The 26,943-nt window shown below is 44.3% G+C and overlaps 1 protein-coding gene across 4 annotated transcripts in view; it reads left to right on the plus strand.

Moving 5' to 3' along the window:
• Positions 1-26,943, plus strand: part of SPSB4 (splA/ryanodine receptor domain and SOCS box containing 4) — a 97,636-nt gene that overhangs the window by 44,535 nt on the left and 26,158 nt on the right. Inside the window, exons 3-4 of one of the 4 annotated variants that reach the window (XR_010884973.1) lie at positions 7,031-7,401; positions 7,972-8,111. The exons of 2 other annotated variants lie outside the window; for them this stretch is intronic. Coding sequence is in view for 1 of the 2 variants with exons in the window: in XM_067301474.1 (XP_067157575.1) it covers positions 7,031-7,044 (14 nt within the window). In the remaining variant the exon portion in view is untranslated. Of the gene's footprint in view, positions 1-7,030; positions 7,658-7,971; positions 8,112-26,943 lie in introns of those variants that run through there. One more of the 4 variants, XM_067301474.1, reaches the window with a different exon arrangement.

Below are 26,943 nucleotides of genomic sequence, written 5' to 3' on the forward strand. Positions count from 1 at the left end.
TCCAAGTAATCCCTTAGCCTCCCATCACCTGTATTTCAGTGACTTACTCAGACAGCTGCATAGGCAGTTCGTAATCCTTAGTAGGTAGTTTCCTGGCCTCGCCAGTCGGCTCTTGTGGACCTGCGGGAGCTTTCCGCATCCAGAGCGTTCTGCGGCAGCTCGTGGGCGTGCCACGCGGCGAACCACCTCCCTTGGTTTGTTTTGGCTAACCTCTTCAGTCTGAAAGAAATAACTGAGGGGAATGGTCAAAAACTTTCATGCGTTCATAAAGGGCATAGAAAAAGCGACTATGGGTGGTCTTTTGTCAAAATCTGACAACTGAAGCGTTCCAATGAAATATAAGGTGCCTGATTCAAAAAAAAAAATGCAGTAAAAAACTTAATTGTATGAATCACTGCAACAAGATTTTTGTGGAAACCAGAAGTATTCAAAATGTATTAAATACATTCATAAAGGATCAGTCTACTAATGTCGGTTGAACATGGCAATCCAGCACAGGAAACTTAAACTGCTGATAGTCAGAAAATGGAAGATGCACAGAGAATCTCGAGCTTAGCTGTTTGGTTATCACAGCATATAGTATATGTATGTAGCATATAGTATAGGGATTATGTTCTGAAATTGGAAAGCTACTTGTTTTTTCTCTCTTTTTTTAATGGCAGGGAGACTTTACTGTCTTTTAGTATTTCGGAAAAGTACTTTGATAGCAAACAAAAATAAAATAGCTGTATTTGTTTGTAAAAAATTGAAATTTTGTACAATGCTTTTCTGTACATTAAATGTGATTTGTTTATACATTTACTAAAGTTAAAGTGCCTAAAGGCAACAGCAGTGTGAATTGGTGGTTGTACATAAAACGATCAATGATAGGATAGATAGCATAACTTGTATTTAGTAAAATGGCAAGCTCTGAAGAGCTGAGCACTGAAACTGTTGCACGAATTGCCCCAGACATTGCGTGACTTATTGTGTGGTCCTACAAGGTTCGGTTCCAGAATTTCAGTTTCACAGCTCTGTGAATGAGATTAAAATGAAGTATAAGAATACTGATGTTAAAATTATTTGATATTCTGTTGTTCAGGCATTTTCTATCACCAACTAAATGTTTAAAGTAGTTCCAGGAAACTAAAAATTAAAGTTTTTGTCAGCCATGTTTTATAAAACAGTTTCAGCTGTTACAGCAGCTTAACACGGAAACAGCTTACATAGGGTACGAGAGGTCAGCCTAACCTGCCCTCAGTACAGGACCGTGGCAAAATTCCTCCTGTTGCCCCATAGCAGAGTTGATTCCACCTCTTTTCCTGAGCTGAATATGACATGTTGGTCCCAGGTACCCCTATAGCTACTGAGTCGTCATTCATTCAGAACTGTGGATCACAAATATATTGTAAAGATAAAACCTTCCCTTCTGAGGAAAAGCAGCAATTATTTTGTCTTCCTTTTATCTACAGAAAGGTAGACATAGCCCACGCTGAGAAGAGGGGGGAAATAAAAAGTTCCACTTTACAGTGAAGTACTTGGAGACCTGAGCTAAAAATGTGTCTGTTACTCAAACTGACAGCCAGTGCTTCAGATGAGCAAGGGAAGCAAATGTCTCCTCCTGGCTAATTTTATATCTGCTTGATTAAACATGACTTTATGAAAGTTATGTTGACAGGATGACACAGATTGAGTAGTTGTTTGATGATACAGTATCTAAAATACAAGGACTTACAGTGTGAAAACATGCAAAAATTTGACACGATAATAGATACTAAGACTGCTGATTTACAGCAGCAGATTTGCCCTTTCTGGTTTGCTTTTACAATGTAAGGATCAATGTCTTTTAATGATTATGTATTTATATCCTAAATGTTTGGTGACTGATACTGGCCTGCTCTGTCTTGTGGCTGCATATATTTGGAAATTTATGCTCCATAATATACCCTTAGAGCATTAAGCAGCATATGGCAAAAGCTGCTGCTTGCTTTTTTTGTTATGTACTGTTACTATGAGAGTTGGTGTAAATTTGATCCCAATGGGTTGTTGTGGAATATAATTGCTACTAAATTTGAAGGCAGGAAGCAAATATCAGGATACGTTTTTGGCAGCTGGTGAAGCTGATACGACTTTCTATCTGTTACAAATCTTCACTTCCACCAAAACATCACTAACAAATGCATCACCAAAATAGCATCCCAAATAAGCTGTCTGTAAGCAACACTGCTGCTATATAAAAATATGGATTGTAAGAAGAAAAAATGTGCATTCCTAACTTCTCTCCTTCTAACCATGCAAAGTTTATTGAAAAGGATATAGAGTTTTCAGAAAAATTAGTTATGCATACCTTGAACGATTGAACAACCTTGGCATAGCTTATTTGTGGACTGACTTATCTGCCAGCAAGCCTAATCTATTTGACGTGCATTGATCCAGTCCATTAAAGAAGGTCACTTACCCATTGTTGCCTGGATTGGAGCTCAAGATCATGATGTGCCCAACTTTCAGCAAGGTCTTGCATTAGATGAGCCAAGTCTTCTCCCAGCCCCGGATGACACCCCCCCACACACCTTGCCTCTTGCATGTTTTGTTCCTCAATAGCACCAGATGTCCAACTAGCTTATGTTTTCAGCTAAACTTATGGGCCTGTTTACTGTCAGGCAAAAGCCCTGGAGAGTGTTTGGAAGGTCAGCAGTTGACCTATTAAAAAAAAAAAAAAAAAAAAAGTATTTAGTTTTCCTCTGAAGTCACATTACTTTTAAGTGACATGTGAAAGCTTGGTGCATTTTTAATGTTTAATTGTGCGTGAGTCAGTAAGTGAACCATTGGCATTTAGTGATAAATTTTTAAACAAATAAAACTTTGGCTTTTAATCTATTGAGCAGGAAGAATCTGAGTAGCTTCTGAGCAATGGTTTCAAGCCCTACCAGAAGGCAGGTTGGTTGGTTTGTTTTTGTTGATGCAGTGTTTTGCCTAAGCGTTCCTGTGATCCAGTGGTGATGAGCCAGACCGCCCTTCGCCCCGTGCTTGGGAATAACAGAGCCCTAAGTGACCTCCTGCTTCGGGCTGTGGCTGTGGCGCAGCCGTAGCTGTGGCCTTTCGGTTGGACTGGCGCTGCGGGGATGGCTTCCCTTCGCTTGTGCTCGGGAGGTTTCTCTTCTCGCGACACAAGTGCCGTGGGCCGCCCTCCTAACCGCTGTAAATGGTGCGCTGCCACGCACGATGGCACCAAGCCAGCTTGTGTATTAGGTGAGAATGTGACCGGCTCTCTGTCCTTTTGGACTAGCTTTTCTTATGCTCCGGTGTGCAGAGAAGGTTGTGCAAGCTAGTATATAAAGGTACGCTCTGCCTGCATCCTCTTCACCCTTCTCACCTTTCCACTCTTCTGGTTAAACTCATAAATCTTAACTTTCAGTATTAAGATCTGTTTTAGAGCAAATCGTGAGTTCCTCTAAAGGAAACACCTGAACTATACCCTTTCCATTTTATTATTTTTTGTCTGACAAACACTCCTTTCTTCAAATTTCAAATGCAGCATGTGAATTTACAGGACCCGAGGAGTGCAGTCCTTCTATGTACGTTCTCTTCGGCTCTTTTACTGAGAGAGATCGGCCTCTTCAAAAATTACAGCACAGCAGCGCCGGGATGAGGTTGTGGCTTGAAAAGTTCATGTTCTTTGCTGGCGTTAAGGCGCCTTGAGGTACCAAAAGCATCGAGGAAGGGAGTTGTAACACGCTGCGTGAATGCTTCGCATGGGGCAGAACGGCCAAAGAAACGGTGCGGGTGTCCGGCGGCGATGGAAAGCACCGCTCTCCTTTTCTGTGTTGCTGTTTTGGTTTGGGGGTTGTTTTAGAAATCATCTTTTTGGTTGTCTTGGTTGATAAGCCAAGGACTTGAACAGAGGTGCAATTGGAAGAAAACATTCACCTGTAGTCAGCTCGGAGTCCCTTAGCACAGCAGAAATACTGTCTGGGAGCCTTGCTCTTTATTTTCTTTTTTTTCTTTTCTCCCACCTGTGCCATGCGTCCTTTTTGGTCAGTTTTGGTATTCTGGTCCTGATGTGTGTTTTTCTTTTTTCACAAACATAGAGTTTGCTTTCCTTTGGAATAACAAAAATATTGAAAGTAAGCAAACTTTGACTGTAATAGCAAAATAAAGAGAATTAACGGGTCAGTATTATCCAATGACATTTAAGGTTTGACTAGGTTGTTTACAGGGGGTAGTAGCTAAGCTGAGTTGCTGCCGCCGTGCTGAGCATGCTAAGTTAAGCTTCGAGGGGGGAGGAGAGAATATAAATCACACAAGATAATTCTAGTGCCTAGATAGCTTAATGTTGTGTATTACATTCCTGAAACTGTTGCAGGTCTTGGACTGAAAACAGAGAAAGGTAACTTAATAGTATGGTCGTTCTTGAATTTGGGATTATTATCCTATATTGAGTATAGGGTTATTTGGGGAATAGGGTTATTAAGTGTGGTATCATTTACAAGAAGTGACTCCCTTTGGAATGGAGCCGGGTGTATTTGGAAACGCGGTCCCGCCAGGAGCACGGAGAACAGGCGAGAGCTTTTGTATGAGGATCTCTGCCGTCAGTTCTCCGTTCTCACTGGTGGTGTGCGTTTACACACTGTCTCTTAGCTCTTCAAGCATTCATTTGTTGCTTAAGCAATTTCAAGTTTTTAATTTGCTATTTCATTTTATTACAAATATCTTTATACTGGAATATTGGTGTATTAGAAACAAACACCCTCTATATTGTTTCACTTCCTGCCTGACACTGCTTTGTTACAAAGAAACTTGTTGTGGAAAAACTTATTCTGTCTTGCTTTAGGTAGTTACCATTACTATAGAGTTAGCTTGGCCACGTGTTCCTAGGAAGTTTGTAAGTCCAAAAAAAAAAAAAAAAAAAAAAAAAGTGTAGCACTTTTTTTTTTTTTTTAGCCAGCCAGAAGGCTTGTGTTGGGATGTGGCCAAACTAAACAACGTGACCTCCTTGGGTCTGTGACTTGCATCTCTCTTTTCAGCTGCTGAGGTTCCTTGGGTTTAGCTATACGTTTTTATTGATCAAGGTGTGCCTGCAAACAGTACTGCTCCAGGGTCGGATAGAGGGGAGCCACAGGAGAACCATGGAGTCCATCTAGGGAGGAATACGGTTTTATTTTTGACTTTTTTTAAAGGGTAATTTTACTGCATATCCCTTGACAAAGTTTCTGTAGATGAGTGATTCCATCCTTCATTTCCCATGAGGGGAAACTTTGAAAAATATGTGGGTGAATCTATGCATATTTCTATTATGGTTTAAAAGCATGCTTCCATTATAAGATTTAGAAGGTACATTTAAATTAACTGATAAACCAGAAATCCTCATTAAAATTACTGAAATTTGTATTCTTCTTAAATTTACTCTCTGTTTTTTTTTTGTTTATTTAGAAGCATTTTTATTCAGAAAATTTCACGTCTACTCTTGAATAACATTTTTTTTAAATATATCTATATCTATCTCCATAAGCCATCTTTAGCTTTAGAACAACCATTTTCCGTCTTTGCACATCAGAGATCATGTTGCCCTCTATAATGCAGCTGTTAGATTACTCCACATCTCATAGGTCAGTTCTAGCCAAATGCTACTTCAGCTAGTAACTTAGGCATCTTAATCATGGTTTAGGAGTCGTATTCAAGGAGAAAAAGGATAAGAAAGAGCTGTTTCAGTTAGCAAGCACAGGCTGCAGAAGATCCACTGGCTAGAGGAAAAATATAAGCTGGAGATGAGATGCAGGCTTTAAAAAGTGAGGGTAATTTATTATCCATTGGAACACTTTATCCAGAGATATGCAATAAATTCACTTATGTGCACTTTTTAATTAAAGTTCGGCTGCCTTGCTAAGGAAGGTATTCCGTTTGCTGGAGCCGATGGAGGAATTGTGGGTGAAAGCATACGGCTGTGCTGGGCAGGAGTTTGGTGATCATGATCCTTCTGTCTGAACATGAGAAACAGAGTCAGCAGAAACAAACAAACGTTGACTTAGTTTTGTTCCCTTGCAGCCGGTGGCAGTCCTGCGCCTGATTTTTTTTTTTCGGTAGGAGTACAGCTGAGTGCTTTTGAAATCCCCCTCAGAATCACTCGTGCAGCTCTGCAGCGGTGGCAGCCGGGGTTACTTGCCTGTGGCTACGTGAATCAGCTTTTAACTTTGACAGGTAACATAACGTGGGCATTGCAATCTCGTTTTTAGAACTGGGAAAGCAGAGCAGGCTGATGTTCCTTGGGCTCTCAGACACGGTGAGGCAGCCACTAGTCTTTCCCCCTCCACGAGTTCTCGAAGCTAAAGGTTTTCAGGAGCATATGTTGCAAAGTAACCTTTAATACTCAATGATTTACATGGCTGACTGGATAATGCACAAAAGACATGACAGGTTTCTGGTCCACATTGTCTATAGGGTCCCTGAGTAATGCACGACTGGCTGACTGACAGCTGTTTGAATAGACTCCTCGTCAGGAATACGGGCTTCAGTGTTTTGACCAGACTTGCCTCTAAGGATGGCACCATAGGATTTTTCCTTTTGGTCATTAAATACCATGTACTTACTAACATTTCTTTTAGACAGCAGCTAATGGGATTATGGATATTTTATGTCATATCCACATCAATAATGCAATATGGGTCACATAAAGAATTGATTTTATTTATTTATTTTTTATTTTTTTGGAGAGGGAAGTGAAAAGAGAATTTAACTCTATGGCAGTGAGAAATCTCTGTTTATAACTGAAGTTTGGTGCAGATTCGAACTGTGACCCTGTAGCTGAAGCAAGAAGGCCAATTAGTAAAATTCTATAATTTCTTTGGATTATTCCCAAATATATAGATATACAATAAAAACAATATGCTCTGGAGCAAAGTAAGTTATACCACAGGAACAGGTTAGTACTTAGGAGTATACTGTTTGTCTTGCTGTGCTAAATAGGTTGCAATATCAGTATTTTATTGTATATCTGTTGAAGTATTTGAAAGTGATTTGGGTTTTTTTTTCTTTCTTTTTTTTTTTTTCTTTTCAGATGGTAACCTGTGAGATGAATCAGTGATTCTTGTATGTGCTACTCCAAGTCAGTTCTCCTTCACAGCTGGAGAAATTTGCCACTTCTGTTTGCTGTGCCAGGCTTGCTATGTCCATCGAGAGGATTGGTGAAGTCCTCTAAGCCACCTCCTAAAAGAAGGAATAACTGTTTAGCCTGGCTGCCCGGTTGCAGATGGCAGGGAAATACCATGATTTAGCAGATGCGGTCTAAGCCAGTAGCATATTAAAAAGGATATAGGGCTTCCAGAGTGCTGTAGAAAGCAGTGAGAACGGCTGCTGCTTGTAGATAAGCAAGCAGAGGACTTGACAAACTGCAGTTTTGACTGACACAACTTGCCCTGAAGGCTGACAGTAAGCTTTTAATTCAATAGTCAAAACTCCAGAACTCTAAATTTTGTATGCAGGAGGCAACCTACACCTGCTTGGTTTTGTTTATCTTGGGTATTAAGTATTAAAATCAACACTGTGGAGATGTTTATTTCTGTAATCTGGTTTTATTTGTTTTGCACAGTGAAAATGTATGTTCCAACGTTTGTAGCAAACAAATGCATTTGGGGAGATGGTATGGCAAGTCCTGTGACTTTTTAACATATAATTGTGTTTTTAAAAATGGGGATAAAGCTGATGCTTATCTTTGTGGTACTGGCAGCTTTCTGTTTGAGACGCAACATTCCTTGTGTAGCAAGTATTTCAAAAATATTACAGTTATTTTTACTCCATAGTTTTCATATAGATTGCTCTGAATGCTAAAATTTCTAACAGAAATCAGATAGCGACATATACATAACGGATAATGGTTTACAGATGTCAGCTTCACCTAAAGCTGCTGACGAGAAGCCCTTTGGGCACTTGTTTTCTTTAATCGATTAATGTTGATAGAAATTCTCTCTTTTTCTTTTTCTTTTTTTTTTTTTTTGTTAGACCGAAGAAGAACTTTTTTTTCCCTCGACTCTTCAGTCCCTCGCACTGTGAAGGAAAGCGCGTTTAAGCAACCCTTTATTGTAGACTGCTAGGCTGACGGAGGCAGCGTGCGGCACAAGGCCGTGCTGGTGCCGCCGCCAGGCTCGTGCCGCCGCTCGGGCGCGGAGGCGGCTGGGCCCGGGCGCGCGGGGGCCGAGCGGGCTGCAGGGCCGTGCAGAACCAGCGCGTGGAAGAGCAAAAGGCAGATAAGTTTGTGTTTAAACTCCCGTTTTGTTGATGAAAGGTGTTTTCCGGGTAGTGTTTCTGGTTAATACTTTGCTTCTTTCTTTGTTGTATGTGACAAGGTGAAAAGGATAAAATGGGACTTCTCTTACATGTTGTTTTCTGGTGATTTCTGAGCAGTTCCTTAAACTGGCAAATGGGGAACTAAGAAATGAGGAAAGCTTTTCTTGTGCTGAAAAATAGTATTTATTTATGCATTGGTGTACACTTGATGGAGTAGCTTAACAGCTCTGTTTTGACTTCAGGCAAGGGCTCAGACCATAAGCAAGCAAACTCTAATTGAAGAACTATGTAATCAACACTAATTGGTGTTTGATGCCTCTTAGAGAGCACACCCTGCTGTATTTTCTTTTACTTGATCTTACAGATTCTAGTTTCGTGTTTTACTAAAAACTACTCTAGAGATTCCTTGTCATGTTCAAGAAGATGACACAGGAATTATTTCTGTATAAAATACTTTTATGTTTACCTAGAAGCTATTCGTCCAATTCTTATGGGCTTTAATACAGTAAAGAAGTCAACCTTCAGCACCATCGTGTTTAGTTCAGCTAAGGCACATTTGGATAAAGAGAGAAGCTGGAAGCGTTAATGTCATGGTTGTGTATTGAGCACCAGAACCCAATCACAGAATCACAGAATCGCTGAGGTTGGAAGGGACCTCTGGAGATCATCTAGTCCAACCCCCCTGCTCAAGCAGGGTCACCTAGAGCACATTGCACAGGATTGCATCCAGGCGCGTTTTGAATATCTCCAGAGAAGGAGACTCCACAACCTCTCTGGGCAACCTGTTCCAGTGCTCTGTCACCCTCACAGTGAAAAAGTTTTTCCTCATGTTCAGATGGAAGCGTCTGTGTTTCAGTTTGTGCCCGTTGCCTCGCGTCCTGTCACTGGGCACCACTGAAAAGAGTCTGGTCCCATCCTCTCGACACCCTCCCTTCAGATACTTGTACACGTTGATAAGATCTCCTCTCAGCCTTCTCTTCTCCAAGCTAAACAGGCCCAGCTCTCTCAGCCTTTCCTCATAAGAGAGATGCTCCAGTCCCCTCATCATCTTTGTAGCCCTTCGCTGGACTTGCTCCAGTAGTGCCACATCCCTCTTGTACTGGGGAGCCCAGAACTGGACACAGTACTCCAGATGCGGCCTCACCAGGGCTGAGCAGAGGGGGAGAATCACCTCCCTCGACCTGCTGGCAACACTCTTCCTGATGCACCCCAGGATACCATTGGCCTTCTTGGCCACAAGGGCACATTGCTGCCTCATGCTTAACTTGGTGTCCACCAGCACTCCCAGGTCCTTCTCGGCAGAGCTGCTTTCCAGCAGGTCAACCCCCAGCCTGTACTGGTGCATGGGGTTATTCCTCCCTAGGTGCAGGACCCTGCACTTGCCTTTGTTGAACTTCATGAGGTTCCTCTCCGCCCATCTCTCCAGCCTGTCCAGGTCTCTCGGAATGGCAGCACAGCCCTCTGGCGTATCCGCCACTCCTCCCAGTTTTGTATCGTCAGCAAACTTGCTGAGGGTGCACTCTGTCCCTTCATCCAGGTCATTGATGAAGAAGTTGAAGAAGACTGGACCCAGGACTGACCCCTGGGGGACACCGCTAGCTACAGGCCTCCAACTAGACTCTGTGCCACTGATCACAACTCTCTGAGCTCTGCCATTCAGCCAGTTCTCAATCCACCTCACTGTCCACTCATCCAGCCCACACTTCCTGAGCTTGTCTATGAGGATGCTATGGGAGACAGTGTCAAATTCAGGCAAACGTTTTTATTTAGGAAGTTTTTAAACATGTGCCTAAATTCTTTTGAAGTCGATGGCATTCAGGCATATGCTTAAAGTTAGATGTACTGAAGAGCTTCCTGGTATCTGGCCCAAATGTATAGAGAAGAAACCAATTTACCAATGGCAGAAATTGGTTATATGCACATCTTACTGAAACAGCCAGTTCACTAATACTAAGCGTACGACCATCCACTGAAATCATCAGCTGTGGTTATAAACCAGCTTGTTAAAAACAAAGGAAGATCACAAACTCTTTTCAGTCTTTCATGGAGTATCGTTTTGCTGATGTGGACCGGAGCGAAAGGCAGGCCTGCGGGAATACGCTGGCTCCCTTTTGAGGCTGCCCGAGATGCTGAGCACCCCCTTGCGGGTGCGCTGCCGGGCTCCTCCGCGCCGGGGCCGCTGCCGAATCCCCCTCCTGGCGCCGTCGCTCCCTCCCTCCGCGGCAGCAGCCAACCTTCCTTTCAGGCCTTATTCTCGCTTGCAGAGCTGCTGCCCCTGGGCGATTTATGTTTGCTCCTAGCAGCACTTTGTCTTCCTGTGAGATATACACACAGTTCTGTTTGTTTATTCCCAATTTCCTGTACCCCCTTTAATGTGCATGAGGGGAGGAAGAGCACTCCTTGTGTTGGCATATTAACCTTTGCAAACACTCGAGTGCTGAAATTCGGGAGTTTTCTTCACGCTTGTATTGTCCGTTTGAAGTTGGTTGGTTGGTTTGAACCCAGCAGGTCGTACAGATTTATTTGCATTTCTTTGCGAGGGCCAGTGATTTCTAAGGTGGTTTTTTTGCATGCACTGGAATCTTAAAAATGCTGAACTTCCTAGGATGCTGACTTTTGTCCTTTCACACACAGACAAAGTCGCTATGTTCTAACGTATTTTAAAGGCAGTGCAAAATCCTTATAGCCTCCCCTCTCCTTAAACTTCAGTTTTCTGTCATAGGGTAAGTGAGAAGTGGCAAACTGTAAAGGATCCTCTGTGCCCTCTGACTGTCACTCCGGCTCTGTGTTATTTCCAGTGATTTCAGCTGAGGGGGAAAAAAGGATGAATCATCCATCAGCTTATTGTAAGCCAGTGTAGACAGTTGTAAATATATCCTGTCTGGCGTTTTGATTCCAGTAATCAGCATAAAATAACTGCTGACATCACGAAGGGTAACTATGAGCCCTCTTCATTTGAGAGGGGGAAAAAAAAAAGAAAAAAAGGTGGGGGATGGGGAGGAGAAAAGGGATGGAAGTTGCTGAGATAGCAAAGCGTGGTGGTGTCCGTGGTCCAGAACCTGCGGCTTGTCCGGCGGTGGCGGCCCTTGTTCCGCAGGCTGCGGCAAACGGCTGGCGCGACGTCTGTTGCTCTGGGCTAGGATCTCCCAGTGTCATATCGCTTTCTTAATGGAAATATCTGACCGTGAGGGTGCAGAAGCTCGTCCAGGGATAAACCTGTGGCATGAGGAATGGCTTCCTTACAATACACTTTATAATTTTAGAGAACTTGAGATGAAATGTTGAATTCAGCCTGCAGAAATATTTGAGAATGATGTGGCTGAAATAGGATGTGTATTTAATTTTCCTGTGACTGGCTTCTGCATTTCTACAGTTAAACGCTTATGAATTACATGTCTCCATTTGAACTTTGAAATAAGTGGAAGTGTGTGAAGTGAACCAGTTTCCCCTGCATGTCTTAAGTTTATTTACTTGGGATGTATAACTTCGCAAAGGCATTTAAGCAATATAGCTGCCTGCAAAGGCAGATTAGGAACATTACCAAAAGCAAGCAGCATCATGAAGGTTTGATGTTATTTTCCGTGTGGCTGCGCAGCCTGGACAGCGAATACCCGGGCGGGGTGAGCTGATGCTCTCTCAGTATCTTAGGGCCAGCTGGGAGTTTTCCTTCAGAATAGGAGTTGGGCAGTTTGAGTGCTTACCAAAGCCTTTTTCTTTCTAAAACTGTTAGTGTTGGTGGGATCACTCCAGAATAAGCTTGTCCAAAATAGCAGTTGAAGTTGATATACTTTTATCCACTAGCATGGGATTCATTATCTGTTAAATACATCCACAGAGTAAATTAGAGATTTTACATTCATTTCAAAAAGGTGAATTTGTAATGCCTCATGCAAATCAACTCTTCAGCAAAAAGCCCTGGGGAGCCATGTATATACACACGGTGTTTTCGTGTCTTTAGCAAACGAATCTGTTGGTTGGAAGCTTTCAAAGCACAGAACAGAGGAGGCAGGTTACTCCTCTGCCTGGCCTATGGAAATGAGATGCAAGAACAAATTCAAACAGTGATGTCTAGATTTGCTGCTTTTGGAATGGAAATTGCTTGCAAAACAAAGATGTTGCTTTTATATGGGTCTTTGATAGTCTTGCAATCAGCAGGCAGGAATGAAATGTAAGATATTAAAATAACAAAACCACCAACCCCCCCCCCCTTTTTTTTTCTTTCAACCTAGCTCACCATAGTCCATATTCAAAGTATTTTTACTTCTGTCAAAAATTTCTCAAACTAACATACAGTCTATAATTCTGCTAAACAAACGTGTAAAAGCGTAGATCAAATGCACGTGCGACAGATCCGCACGCGTGGGCCTGAAGCGCGTGAGCTGGGACGGCTGCCTGGCTCGCGCTTCAGCAGGGTCCCTGCCCTAGCCCCGCCGGGCTCGGCACGGAGGAGCTGGCCCTGGCCCGGGCGCCGAGGCCCCGCGCGGCTCCTGGGAGGCAGGTGGGGCTGCTGGGCTGGGCTTTTGAGCGGCGCGGGTCCGGGAGCCGATGAGCGTCTATATGGCAGCAGGTAAGAGAGAATCAGCGCTAGCGCGTGTTGCTTGTGTGTTTTCTCTAGTTTTTTTGAAACCAGTATTGTAACTGCGGTCGGAGGTGTCGTCGGTGTGTGGGAAGGGGCCGCAGCGGCGTCGAGGGGGCCGGCGTCGAGGGGGCCGGCGGCAGGCGCTGGCCAGGAGCCGAGTGCGGGCAGCCGCGGGCAACCCAGCGCCCTCCGCGCGCAGCCCCTTCAGCCGGCTGGCCGGGCATCGACGCCCTGCTCGCCCCGGGGTATGGCTAACGAAGAGGTTCCTCTTCTGACTCATGGCCGAGTATTTCTCAGACATTTAAAAATAAAAAAAAAGGAAAGAGGCGGTGGGGATTGTGTGGCCTGAGGTAAGAAACACGTCAGTGTAACGCTGCAAACTGTGTGTTGATTGCTGAATCATCCTCTCCAGGATCCTTTGAACTTGTTTAATGTAGCTGAAAAGAAGAGAGTGTAATTTTTCAGTACCATATAGCATAAATATGCTGGTCTTCTGTAAGGACTGAATATTTAACATGAATTATGTTACTTGCCTTTTTTTATCTTATTTTATTTCTGTGGAAGTTTAAAAATAAGTAGCACTTGTTAATTGTTGGAATTAGCCTGTACAAATGGCTGCTGTTTTCCAGAGGCAATTCCCCGCTCGTGCTTGGAGGTTTATTCCTGTGCAGCTACCTGCTTTTCCTCGCAGGCCCGCGGAGGCAGCCGGCATGGCTGCTCCTGCCGCGGGGCCAGCTGGTGGCTCCCCGCTCCCCGGGCCGGGCCGGCCGTGGCCTGAGCGCCTGCCCGCGGGGCTCCTAGGCTGGAGCCCCTGGGGCCAGCGCAGGAGGAGTTTGAGAGGGCGCGAGGCGCTTTTAATGTAAAAGCAAACAAATAAAATGCCCAAACCTCTGCCCAAAACAAACAGGCAAGGCCTGAGTGAATCTGATGGCAACAGAAACTGTATTTCTGATACCTGTAAGGAGGAAATTTCGCTGGGGCAAATGGCGGGTGCTACTGTTACGGAAGGTCTTAACTGGATGGAGATCAAGAGCTTAGTATTTGTGTGTTTTGCAATATAATTCATGCATCAGGCTGATTTGTAGGCCTGGTGTGCGCGGTAAGGATTATCCTGGCCTGTGTGTTTCCTATGGCTATGAACAGAAAATAGAAATCTGGCATCAATTTCTAATTCTACTTTGGCAAAAGCTTTGACTCGAATGCTGTTTGATTTATTGAAAATCATGGAGAATATGCAAAAAGTCCTTTTAAACACTTTTATGAAATTTGAAATGTTACATTCTTTTTTATTCTTATTTCTCTTTCTGGACTGAGATGACTATTTTACAGTACTGTGGTCTACTAGTATAATTTTAAATATTTATGTATCAGTTGCAGTCGGAAGCACAGCAAACGTGTGTTTTTGTTTTGTAGTGGTTTAATGTGGGAGCTAATCCTGCTCTCACTGATGTCAGCAGGACTTGGAGCGAGTGCTGTAGGTGTGGTGGAAAGCTGCTTTCATCAGTGATTCCCTGACCTCTCTTGGGCCTTAAATCTCTTCTCTCCTGAGAGCATCTTGCACTTTTTCTCCAGGTTCCCAGCCCCCGCCCCCCCCCTTAATTTCCTCTTCTAGCTGCATATTGTAGATCTATGTGTTCAGAGAGTCGGGTAGAGGGGGCATATTCTAGCTCTGCAGGTGTCTTGCCTTAACTGTGGATAACTGTCATCCTTCTGGTAATCAAGGAAACAACCTTGGGAACTTGAACTTGCGTCAGCCTACAACTGAAAGAGCAAATTTCTCAGATTAGGGTTCATGGGATGTCTTTTGAAATATGTTTCTTTTTGCTTCGTGAGAATATTTTATTAATTAAAAATCAATTTAGCACTGTAAAACTTCTATTGGTAACTATTTGTTTGCATTTAATTGTTGTAGATGTTGAAGTTTATGATTAGGCAGTTGTCATTAAAATGTTTACTGTTTAGTTTGTGGTGTCGGTATACAATTACAGATATGCAATAGAGATGGTGTGTATTTGGTACTGAATTTGGATTTTTAGCATTCTAAATTAACATTTACTTCTGCTGAAATAAACAGATAGCTCTGTTGTAATAGAAGATGGCTCTTAAAAGAGCTGTGAAACAAAAGTAATGTTGTAAAGCTCGATAGCTGTCATGTGTCTATTCAAAATGCTTTTTCAAAAGAATGGAGTAGTGAAACTTAGTTTTGTGTTCTCTGTTTTTCTATTACAATGTAATCCTTAATATTGTAGGAACGTAATTTGATAATGATTCAAGATATTTTTGCAGCTAGTTAGAATAGAAATTAAATAAAAAAAAAGACAGCGGAACAGAGCAGATGAAGAAGCGGGTGCCGACTGTGCAGAAAAGACATGCTGCTTGCCCTGGAGAATGCTGTCCTCCTGACCAGGTCCTTCCTTGCGCAGGCGGCGATTTAGGAAAGTAAAAGCCCGTCGGCCTGTGGCTGCAGGCTGTCAGCGTTTTTATTAAAAGCGAAGGCTGAGAGACCGAGGAGAAGGAATCGAAGCCAGGTCACATACGTATCTGTGCATAACTGTCCTCAGGAAGACAATCCCAGAGGATAAATCTGTTTTTATGAGCTAGCACCTGTTGCTGGCAGGGAATTCACGGAAGCGATAATCGCGGAGCAGCTGCTTGCGAGGCCAGGGGCCGCCCGGCGCGGCGGCTCGGCCCGGGGCCCCCTCGCCCGCGAATGGGAAGGTTCAGCGCCGCGGGGCTCTCGCGGCAGCTCTCCGTAGGTTTCTTGGCCCACCTCCAGAGGCAGCGCTGGTCGCGCGTGCGCGCGCGCTAAGTGCCGTAGGTCCGCTGCAGGCGGCAGCATCTCTCGCGCCTGGCCAGACTCTGCCTGCTTCTGGTCATCCCTTCCGGTCTCTCTCTGAGACCCCAAATAACAGTATTTTTAAGTGGGTTGTTATGTATATTTCTGTTTCTTGATTCTGATTATTAAAATGTCATAGCATAGAAAATTGCAAAAACTTAGAAGGCTTCATGCCGGCGCAGGTTGTGCTTCTCTTCTGACGGCTGAGCCGGCGCGGGGAGGGAGGCAGCGCTTCAGGAGGCCCTGATTTAACGGCACGTTGGAAGTCTGGTAGCACTGATAAGCCTTCTAAAACCTATTTTTAGAGTAAAAATATTGAGGAAAGGCGGCACTGAACTCTTTTTGGGTCAATCTTCTCCACTCTTTATACCAGCCCAATGACTGTTTTGTTTGCAAAATGATAGCAGAAAATGGAAAAAATCATTTTAAGCTTTTAAAAATTCCATTAAAAGCACCGGGGCTTTGCTGCGTGATCATAGGGAGCATGCTTCTGAAGCGAGTCAGGGTTTTTCCTGTATAGATTTTTTTTTTTTTTCCTCAGCTTGTTTTTTAAAGTGCATGAAGATGATGTTCTGGGGATGTGATTACCCTTGCAAGGGTCACACAACTTACTGTTAATGTCCTTGGTACAGACTCGTGTGGCTGTTTCCTCTGGGTCGTTTTCTTTGAAAGAATTGGACTGTTTCTATCTCGGTGCCCAGCATTTTGTCATCTAGCATGGCAGCTAACCAAAGGCAGCTTTTTCCTGCACAATAAACAAGCATTCCCAAATGGACGTGTTTTCAAATGGTTTAATGCTAGGATGGGAAAAAAATATCCTGCCCAAATTCTAATCAGACAAAACTCACTGATATGCAACAGCCGATTAAAACGCCAGAGCCCCGTGCGGTTGGGTAGTGGCAGACGGCGCCTGGTGGGCTTAGTCCGCTTCTCCTCTTCATCCTCCAGAGCAAATTCCCACTGCCTGGGGGGAAAGTCAGGGGGTGGCAATGTCTCTGCCACCCCAAATTGCCTGGGTTTCACTGGAGTGAGTGCTTGGGGGACACCTGTGGGAAGCTGCGCTTACAGGATGCTATTTTTATAACCGCAGTGACATTGACTTTCTCTCTTCCACCTGTGCAGCGGTCTGAAATTGCGGCATAGCATACATAGATAGATGTGTGCATTTCCTTACCAACAGAAAATGAGAGTGTACAACTTCATAATTGGCCATTAGCCTTTTTTTGTGCCACTTGAAGAAAATCCCTTGCATTTACATTCTGTCCCGGTATCTTTATGGAAAAATGGAATGGATGAGCTAGAACACCGGAATGTCTCCCAGAAGCCTGGGAGACTGTCACGTAGTAGCTGGGCTTGAACACTTAAAAGTGAGAACTGTTCCTTTCTTAACCATTTGTATTCCATTTGCAGTGCTCGATTTATTTACTCAAGACAGCAGGGCTGAGTATTTTGTGTCTGTCTTTGCACCACAGATCTGCATTTATACATCCTGTATCTGAATACAAGAGGGAGACGCTGAAGGAATGGTAAAAGTGACGTGAATATGCATTAACTAAAGCCAGATAAAGTAGACATAGAGCAAATGGTGTGTCCGAGTCTTGATGAGCATGTATCTGTGGAAATTCATCAGGAAGGCATTTCTGTTTGAAGTTGGCCAGATCAGAGAGTATTACTACTAATCCTAAATGCCCCTATTCCAGGGTGTGGCTGCTGTCTCCTAAGAGGAGAGGGTTAGAAGACTTAAAAGTTTGGTTAAAGTCCAGAATGAGCAGAACTCTTCTGCAATGCCAGCTGAAGAGAGACTTCTTTATTCTCTAAAAGGTCTTCCCAGCACTGGTGTCGCTCACAAGGCAGCAGTCGTGATTGGGAGGGTTGTGACTCTCACAGTTATCAAAAGATCACAAAGCACATCGTGGTCATGTGAAAAAATACACCGGAAATCCCTTCCTCGCCCCTCTCTTCCCACAATCTCTACTTCTCCTTTTTTTTTCCTATGTTTTTTTGTAGTGTGTTTGTGTAACCAAGATCTATTTAAAATTTTTGGGGTGGAAAAAATATATATTTTTTAATCAGTCAGGATATTCCTGTGACATATTAGAAATCACCTTTTCTAATCTACACTTATCACAGTGTTTCTTGGAAGCTGGGAGGGGACAAAGGCAAGGGGGGCAAGAGTTGATTACAGGCTATAGCACACCACTATCTCTTGAAATGACCGAACATTTATTCATGCTTCACCTTTATTGTGTTTAAAATACAAAAGGCAGTTCTTTTCGTTCTGCCTTTTTATAAGGTATCAAGGTCAAGCAAGTGTGGTTAAATCCGTTGGCTTGTATTGGACTGCTGTGCAGTGCCTACTGTACGTTTGGCCCCTGGGCCCAGCTAATAAGCTTAGCCAACTCTATTAAGTTTGATATATCTTGATAACACAATGGAAAGTGGGTCAACTTTCTGAATTTCTCAAGGCATTAAATATGTTTATGGTGGAAAATGTAGCTACAGTATTTTCAGAGATATAATACATGCTGTCAGTTGTACTGATTTGCTTACAATGCTACACTTCTTCATTTGCAATTTTATTTGGAAACTATCAAAAGAAATCTTATTAGGTTGCATAACAGTGTAAATTGGTTTTTCAGGGCATAGTTTAAAATTGTTGTGTCTAAATTCCCTATGTTGCTTTGAAGATTGAATGATCTAGAATCTATTCATTGATTTGGTTAGCAAGTGTCAGAAATAAAACTGTAAATGCTGCTTAATTAGCAAAGGGATACATAACAGTTTCAGAAAGGAATACACTTCACTAATACTAATGTTGGTTTTCTTTTGGTTACATTTATTCTGATGAGTTTCTGACATGTAGACGTTGGATGACTCGGAGCAGGATAATTTATTCATGGCACTGGATGTCAGGGCGTGTTGCATGCCAGGGAGGATTGCCAGCGTGCTCGTGCCGAGTTGCTGTTTTCTGTGTCTGTAGCAAGCGTGGTGGTGACTACCGTGAAGCCCGTACGTCCTGCTGTGGCAGCTGGGAGCTGCGTTGTGTGGAGTCGCCAACGAAACGGCGTAGTGTAACGGAACGGAAACACCCGGGCATTGCTCCTGCTACTGCACCGCAGCATGTTGGGTTCTGTTTCGACCTCCCTTTCCACGTGAAGTTAGGCCTCTTCATGTGAGATGAGGAATGCCTTTGACTTGTGTGTTGGTAGATGTTTAGGATTGAGGTACTGGCTGTGGTTGTGCATGTTCAGCCTCTCCTCATATCCTTCATGTACCAAAACGTCAGAGTCCTCAGTTATTGCGCAAGTCAAAGGGGAATAATTCGTATTCTTCCCTGTTTCCTTGACTGTCACAATGTCCGTCTTGTTAAAATGAAGCATGGCAGTTTTGTGTGGATAATTGGCATGTACAGAACTTCCCTCTTTAGCAGTGTAGTGGTTGTGTGCCATTATTTAGGAAAAGCTAATATTTAAAACCAGACTTCAAGAATGAATGTTGTGACTGTTCCACAGGAAAGACTGGGATCAGTGTTCAAAAAAATCAGAGTATGATGATCACTGAAGTCAATTCAGAACTCTTTTTTTTGTGTGCAAAACATTAGCTGAAACCTGTGCCCTACACAAGTCTATCCCAAAGCATGAGTTGCACGCGAGGAATGCCAAGTACTTGTAGCTTCTGGAATAGTCTCTACCACTAATGTATCTTGAGATGAAGAGCGTTTTCCATGGGGTTTTTCATTCATCTAAGGTCAGCGACTACTCTGAAGCATAAGGTATCTAAATACTCACAGTTTCTTCAGTGCAGGTTGGATGAAAATCTTCATGGGGAAATTCTCTATTACCCATCCTTTCAGAAATCTTGGTGATCTTGGTGAAATCTTGGTGCAGTGTTTTTGTAACTTGGGATATAACATATTTGTCAATTTTTGAAAATAAAACATTTATCACAGACAGTATCATCAGCCCAAACAGTGATCGAAATAATAAACTTTGAAATGTGTATAGACGGGTAATTGTCAGCAATGCTCAGGCCATATCAGCAGAAAATAAAAGAAGATTCGTAGTTCAGAAAATGAATTGCTTGTGGTGTGACCCAGAGGAAATGCCTTGTTAGCTCACAGTATGGAGAAAAGAGCCAGGAGCTTCCTCCTCTTTAGTCTTCCAAGAGAAATGTTTATTTGTGAAAATCCTTTCAAAGGGTTGAGAATGTTGTGTGAGGAAGGAGAAACCTAATGTGCATGCTTACATTACCAAAAAAAGAATATAAATGAATTCCAGTGGCTGGGTTACTGTGGAACTCATGTAGGACTGGTAAATGCTCGTGGAGGTGATAGGTAAAAACAAAGGCACAGAACCTTGAAAACCAACTTTGAACAGAAATGCGATCTTTCAGAAATGAGCTGTGTGTTTTGTACTGCCGAACACCAGAATACCTGGCCTTCGGTCCCTCCTTGGCGAGGAAGACCTTCTTTGTTGGGCAGAGCAAGGTGAGCTGGTGGCTGCATCTCCTGGGCCTGAGCAGTGATACAAAGCTGAGGCCACTTTTCATACGGCTTCTCTTAGGGCTTTGTAAGTGTACGGCTACAGAGACCTGGCATTAGTCAGTAAGCAGCTACTGTCCTGCAGTTCAACAGGATTCTTCCGCCAACTTCAGTAGATGCAGACGGAGGCCCGTCCTGCTTGTGCCAGCAGCTGTGGCACAGGTTTCTACAGCTTTCCTGGTGTGGTGGCATCTGGGAAGCATCTGCTCGCCTTGCCTTGGAGCCACAACAATGCGCTTTTGTTGCACAGAGAGGAGAGGAGGAGGTTGCCCGAAAGTTGATTTTCTGGGTGGTAGCTCATTGCTGTTAGGCTGTTTCCATTCATCCTTCCACCGGTGGTGCAGCTGCAGTGGTATGGTGCCTGGTAATGAGAACTTGAACAGTTTTTCACAGTGGAAATTAAACTGTATGGAGGAAATAGATGTCTGGAGCTGTCGGCATTACTGAGGTCTCCTCAGTGAATGGAGCTCCTTCTGCCTCTGATCTGTGGCAGCTCATGATTCAACTATTGTTTTCTGTAATCACTTTAAGTTAGTCTCCTCCTGCCGCAAGGTTTGGAGAGGTTTGCTGATTAAATTATTTGGCAGTAGTAGGTTTTTGTGTGATATGTGTCTGAAGCATTCACATACAAATTTCCAAGAATAATAAAGGAGTAAAAAGCCATTCAAGGCAGGAAATAAAATGCTGAGTAGATGATATATAATGACATGAGCTCTTAAAACTTCCACAAAATTGGGAGAGGGAGGTAGTCTGGGAACACACTCTAAATGGCAAACTTATTGCTTGCTAGTGTTATTAATATTTATATATTATTGATATTAATGTATCCCATAACCATGCTATGCAGCCAAGTTCATTCATTCATGCCAGTTAGGCAAAAGGGTTTAACATCTGGAGGTATCAGAAATCAGGGCACAAAAGCAAACCATTACAGGTCTCTGTTTGCTCTTAGCCTATTATTTATTAGAGAGATGAGGCAAAGCTGTGAGGGTATGTGGGTTTTCCGGGCCGCAGAGTGGCTGCCGCAGGTGCCCTCCTGGCGGAGCACCGGGCGCCTGCCCTGGGCTGCTGGAAACCCTTCCTGCAGGCAGCCTGCTGTCCCTCCTCCTCCTCTTCCTCCTCCTCCCGCTGGCACCCGTGTGAGCCGAGGCTGGACAGGCTCCTGCCCACTAGCTCTTCTTGCCCAGTGCGTAGCACTTGAGATTTGGGGTTGCAGGCACGTCCAAACTTTCTCTGCTTTAATTCGGCTGTGAGGCAGTGAATGAGATTTCTACATCCCGATGATTTTGGCAGGGTCAGAAAAGATGAGGAATATTATTCTATGGTGAAAGTTGAGCAAATGTTAGCAAAAGTTTAGAAGGTGTAATGGGTGAGGTAACCGCTCACCGGGTTTCTAACGTCTGTTAACACTCAGTAAATAGGGAGCAGTATCTGGGTAGCCAGTCTGAGGACCATCTCCGATTTGCCCTTGGGCTGCCCCCAGGCCCCGCGGAGGAGAGGAGACTCGGCTGCCGCCTCGGGAGCTTGCGGAAGGCAGAGAGGGACGCGGGGACCCCAGCAGCGAGCCTGAGCGCAGCGGGGCCCGCGCGGCTCGCGGCAGGATCGGGAAGCTGACGCCCGGCCAAGCGCCTGCGGCACCGAGGTGAGGAGCAAAGCGCTTTGCTGCGGCCCTGTGACGTGGAATTTGTTCCGGCCCAGAAAACTGCCGAGCTGATTAGCTAAAAGCAAGCCAGGAAAAAAGGCTTGACGCTACAAGGCCATTGCAGCAGGGAAGGAAGGTTTTTAACAAACCTGATAACTTAAATTCTGGTTTACCTACAGGAGCTGAATTTCTTTGCTTTTTCTTCCAGTCTGTGCTGATGAAACCATGCTTTGAGAATCTGTGGTGGTTTTGGGGTGCCTGCTTTAAGGTGTGAAGGTTTGGGAAGATCTTGCCCAAAACACTCAGACTTGGACACCCCCTCCGCTGGGGGGTTGCACCTGTTCTAATATACCTGTCCAAGTGTTTCGTTCCTTCATTTTGAAATTAACTTTTCTAATGCCAGGGGGATTTCTGGATTCTGTGTGAAAAATGAATGGATGAAATCCTCATACTCTTAAGTTCAGTGCGAGTTGTCTTGGGACTGTGATTTGTCCCCTTGGTATTTCTTGTTTGTGTTTTGGTTATGAGACTTCTTTTTTCTGTTTTGCATACTGGATATTTTACTTCGCTCTCACGCAGCCAAATATTTTGGTGTGAGAAGGCCTTTTTTTGTTTTTCTTAGATCCATTGAAGAATTTTATTTTCCAGTAAAAATGTTTCTAAATAGTATTGGAAGATAAATGCTCCATATTAGATAGTCGTGGATATTACCATTCATTTTAGAATCTGCAATACTCCCCTTCCACTTGTTTTAATATTGCATCAGTTGAGAATAGAATAGGCAAGTGAGAGGAAAAACTACAGATTTAAACAGGAAGAGACGAGTGGGTGGCTTCTTCTCTTTGTATTTCTGTATTCCTTAGAGAAAGGATGAGGGTATACTGCCCATTTTGCTATAGAATATGTGGCCAGTGCAGGTTTATCCTGAAGTAAAGACAAAGCACCGTACTTACAGTTAGTTCTACCTTCTTCTTTGCCTCCATTGTCAATTCTGCTGGAACATGCTAATGCATATTATTTATTATGCAATAAAATCATAGCTTGTTATGGCAGGGAAGATGAAGAGCTTGTTTACCAGTGCTGTTATTGGGAGAACTCCCAAATTAGCTTTTTCATCCTCTGTGAGACCGTTATCAACAATAAATTAAATGCAAGTTGTCCTCAGCCATTGCACATCCATGAAAAACCTTCCAGGGAGCTCAGGCTGTGCGTTCGAGTCCCTGGATGCGGGACGGGCCCAGGCACCAACACTTTCCGTTGAGCAGAGAGCAGAGGTTTCTGAAGGGCAGGTGATGACTATATTTTTTCTGTAGGTGACATGCTCTCTGATCCCTTTTGAAGTACAAAGGGAATTAGTGGCGTACTCCTAGACCAAAAAAAAAAAAAAAGGTAAGTAAGTGTATTTCAGAATAAGCAGAACTTAGGAATACCTAGTGTTTACGCTCCTTTTTTTATGATAGTAGGTATTTGTGAGGGAAAAGCTCCTACTGAGGAAGCAGTACTGTTTTCAGTCCTCCAACATTAGCTACTTTTTGTTTCATATTTAAACTCTTTATTATCTCTCTAAATGGAATAACAAGCCAAAGATGAGGGATTAACTCCGGGTATTTGAGATGTGCAGAACTGGTGTGTGTATGTGATGAAGCAGTTGGCTTTATGGAAGGTTTGTGGTGAATATTACAAAAGCTGCTGCACGTGTGGTGTTTGACTGAGGTCGCGCTGCCCGGTGAGCCCGGAGCAGAGCCTTGTCTTGGGGTTGGTGTCTGTATTCCCGAGAGGAGGGTGGGACTCGGGGAGAGGAAAGCGGGCTGCGAGGCGATCCGGAAGGTCTGTGGTGGTGGTGCTCTGACGGACTAGTAACTCGTCAGCCTGGCGCCCAGCAGAGACGGGAGGTGTGCGGCAAGGCTCACGGCTGGAGTAACGGGTGACAGACAGAAAGTGCAGCTGTTCTCTACTTTGAGGGAATAATACAAAAATTTTCCTTGAAAACTCACCCGTTAGGTCTGTCGTACAGCAGGGCAGTCTGGCAGCGCAGGGCCCCGTTGCCGGCTGGGCTGGCGAGGTGGCGCTCTCCTCGCCTGCGCTTCCCGCACAGCCGTCGCAAATTCGGGAGAAAAACGGCTTGTTTATCCCATGACTTCAGGGAGGAAGCCACGGCTCTGGGGTGCCCTGCAGCGGGCCCCGGGGGGACGTGCTGCGCAGCTCCGGGCTGCAAAACGCGCCTCGAGTGCCGTGACGGAGAAGCCCCTCCGCTGCAGCGCTCGCTCCGTTCCCGGCCGCCGAGCCTCGATTTTGGCTGTTTTGGTCTTGCTGCCTAACGCCAGCGGCTGGGCAGGCCGGGAGGGCAGGGGCGCAACGCGCTGAGCGTGGGCTCGTGCCCTGCCCGGGCCGCACGGACAAGGGGAGGAGGTGCGCGTGGCCAGAGCGGAAAATGGGGAGAGGAGTTAAAAATCAATAGTTCATTAGATCTGCAGAGTGCACGAAGGAGAAGAGGGATCAATAGTTCATTGGAGCTGGAGTCTCTCCTTGTGAAATGCGGTTGGTTAACATGAGAATATTTTAATGGCATCGTTGTTCATGTTCCTTATTTTAGCTAGCGCACGTTACATAACAGCTTATATCCGTACGTACATAAAAAGATAAAGGAGAACTTGAAATTAAGGGTGGGCAACTTGCAAATCTTATTTTTAGAGGAAGACAGTCACTTAAAGAGATCTCGTGGAGAAATATGAAATGATCCTTTGAGGTTCACCTTTCCTCCCTTGCCCCCAGTGTCTACACCATAACAGCCCTGGTCGAAATTCTGCAGTTTTCAATCCAGATTTTAGTGAATGTGAGTTTTGTCTGCAAGATTCGGCTTTGTGGATTTAATAGTATTCAGCCTAGGTGAAAAGTAAATACTGTATTATAACAGATGGATTTCAGACATTGGTGTGAAAGTTTATACAAAATGAGCTCACTTATTTAACACATGGGCTAGAAGTAATGCAGTCATGCAGTTTCCATGATTATGCTGTAGTGAAATAATGCTACTGTACTATAAAGGTATATTTTTAGAAAGAAGGTTGCAGGCGTACAATATTAGTTTGCACTGTCACTTCTTAGTAGATGTAAATAGTTTAACTGAAAAGGGCTACTGTTAGTACAAAGTAAGTATTTTCTATATATTTTTATTAATTTAAAAACATGTATTGGCCAACATTTTTAAACCATTAAAGATTTCATTAGGTTCATTAAAGTATGCTGTATAATATCCCTATATTCAGACCTCTCGTAGTAACACAAGAATTCTTTTTTCCATTTAGGAATACCAGTTGGCTTAACTGTTTATCAGCGTTCCCTCGCGCTCAGTGCGAATAGCAAAGCTGTGTAGGGCAAATGTGTAAGAGGAGCCCCGGCCGCGGCCCGGGAGCTGTAGGCAATGCCTTTGCCTGCCTTGGGCTCAGTAAGAAACGCGACAGTCTGCGAACCGCTCGCTGTCCGCTAACGTGCTGCAGCAAGCCTTTGGAAAGGCTGCCGCGCAGGGGAACGCCGGATTTGCCGTGGCCCTTCGGAGCCGGTGAGTACCCGCCGGCCTCCGTGTGCGAGCGCTGCGTGACCCTGCCGGCTTTCGTAAGGCATCAGCTAACTGTGGGGCACTTCCAGGTGTCCCCCCTCGCCCCTGTCGTGTTGCCTAGGTCGCATCCTGCTTGAAGGGAGAGTTAACCACAAGTCTGCAAATGCGGATGAATTCAGGAGACAGTTACATTATATGTATAAAGCAGATTCCCTGTTCAAATTTTTCAGCAGATTTGTCTCCCCAGATTTGCTAAAGATATTAATCTCTTGGTCCACGGACATAGCTGCTGTACTGACATCCAGATAGTTTTGCCTTCAGAATTAATTGGGAGCTACAAAAATTTTGGCATAGCTTTTGGCATAGCCTTTTTTCCACCCCTTAATATTCCCCTATCGCCACATATTCAGCTTCACCATCTGTAATGAGGATACCAAATATTTAGGATTTTGAGTAGTGGCACTTTGTTACGTCTCAGTGCAAGGCGGGAGGCGCTTTTGGGCCCGGGAGAAGAACGAGCGCGTGAGGCAGCCGGGGCTGGGGCTGCCCGGCGCGGGCAGGCCAGGCCGCCACGAAACAGCTGCCCTCCGTCCCCCCGCCGTGTGCTCCCGCTCACCTATAAGCCCGCGAGGCCGTGCAGCAGAAAGCTTTGGGCAGAGTTGCCATTCACAGTCCTTTTTCCTTTTGCATCTTTCCATGCCTCTTCAAAGGCTAAAAAAACCACGGCGTTTTGGGTGTTTGGCGTCATTTGGGAGCAGGCCAGAATGCTGTGTGCGGTGCGGCGGGGGAGTAACGGCGCGCTGCCCGTGCTCCGGCTGTGCCTATCCTGGTGTACCAGCCTTCTGAAGGTCTGAACTGCGGTTTAAGCCTGTTCTTCTCCACTATACCCAGCCCAGCTGCAGAGAGCTTTTTGGCAGCCTCTGTTAACTTTGGTGAGATATTCTGTGGACTTTGGGTAGGTAAAGGCAAAACTTGAGAATGGCAGGACTGACAGTGCACCTGCTAAAACAGGCTAGACTTTATAATCTGTACTTCAAATGTTTATTTTAAAAGGAAGTGCCTTGGTTGGCAGGCTATGAAGTGTGTGATGATAGCTGAATAAGCCTAAGTAGTAGGTGTAAGCAGGTTGTGGCATGTGCTTTTGCTCAAGGTGCTATATTCAACAATTTTCAGCTAGTTAACTTGACTTGCTGACACCTGCCCACCCCATAAAGACTGTTACCAACAATAACTGAATCCCAGTGAAATGATTTTGATTCATCACAACAAACTACAGGAGGACTGGAGAATTGGCAACGTTAAAATTGCCTTTCGTAGTAGGTAGTGACATTTACATCCAGTCCTTCTGTATGTAGGTATTTCTGTACCTGGAAATATTCAGCCTAGGTGAGATTTATTTCCGTTATAACGTGTTATCAGCTCAATGCTGGATCTTAGTTTTTATTCATTATATGCTCTGTTGCATCAGTTTATCATTATTACTATTATTGGCATGCTAGAGATGGAGGTCTGCATTCTCTGCTGATAGAAAACT

This window comes from Apteryx mantelli, chromosome 9 (genome assembly GCF_036417845.1).
Source record: "Apteryx mantelli isolate bAptMan1 chromosome 9, bAptMan1.hap1, whole genome shotgun sequence".
Taxonomy (NCBI): Eukaryota; Metazoa; Chordata; class Aves; order Apterygiformes; family Apterygidae; genus Apteryx; species Apteryx mantelli.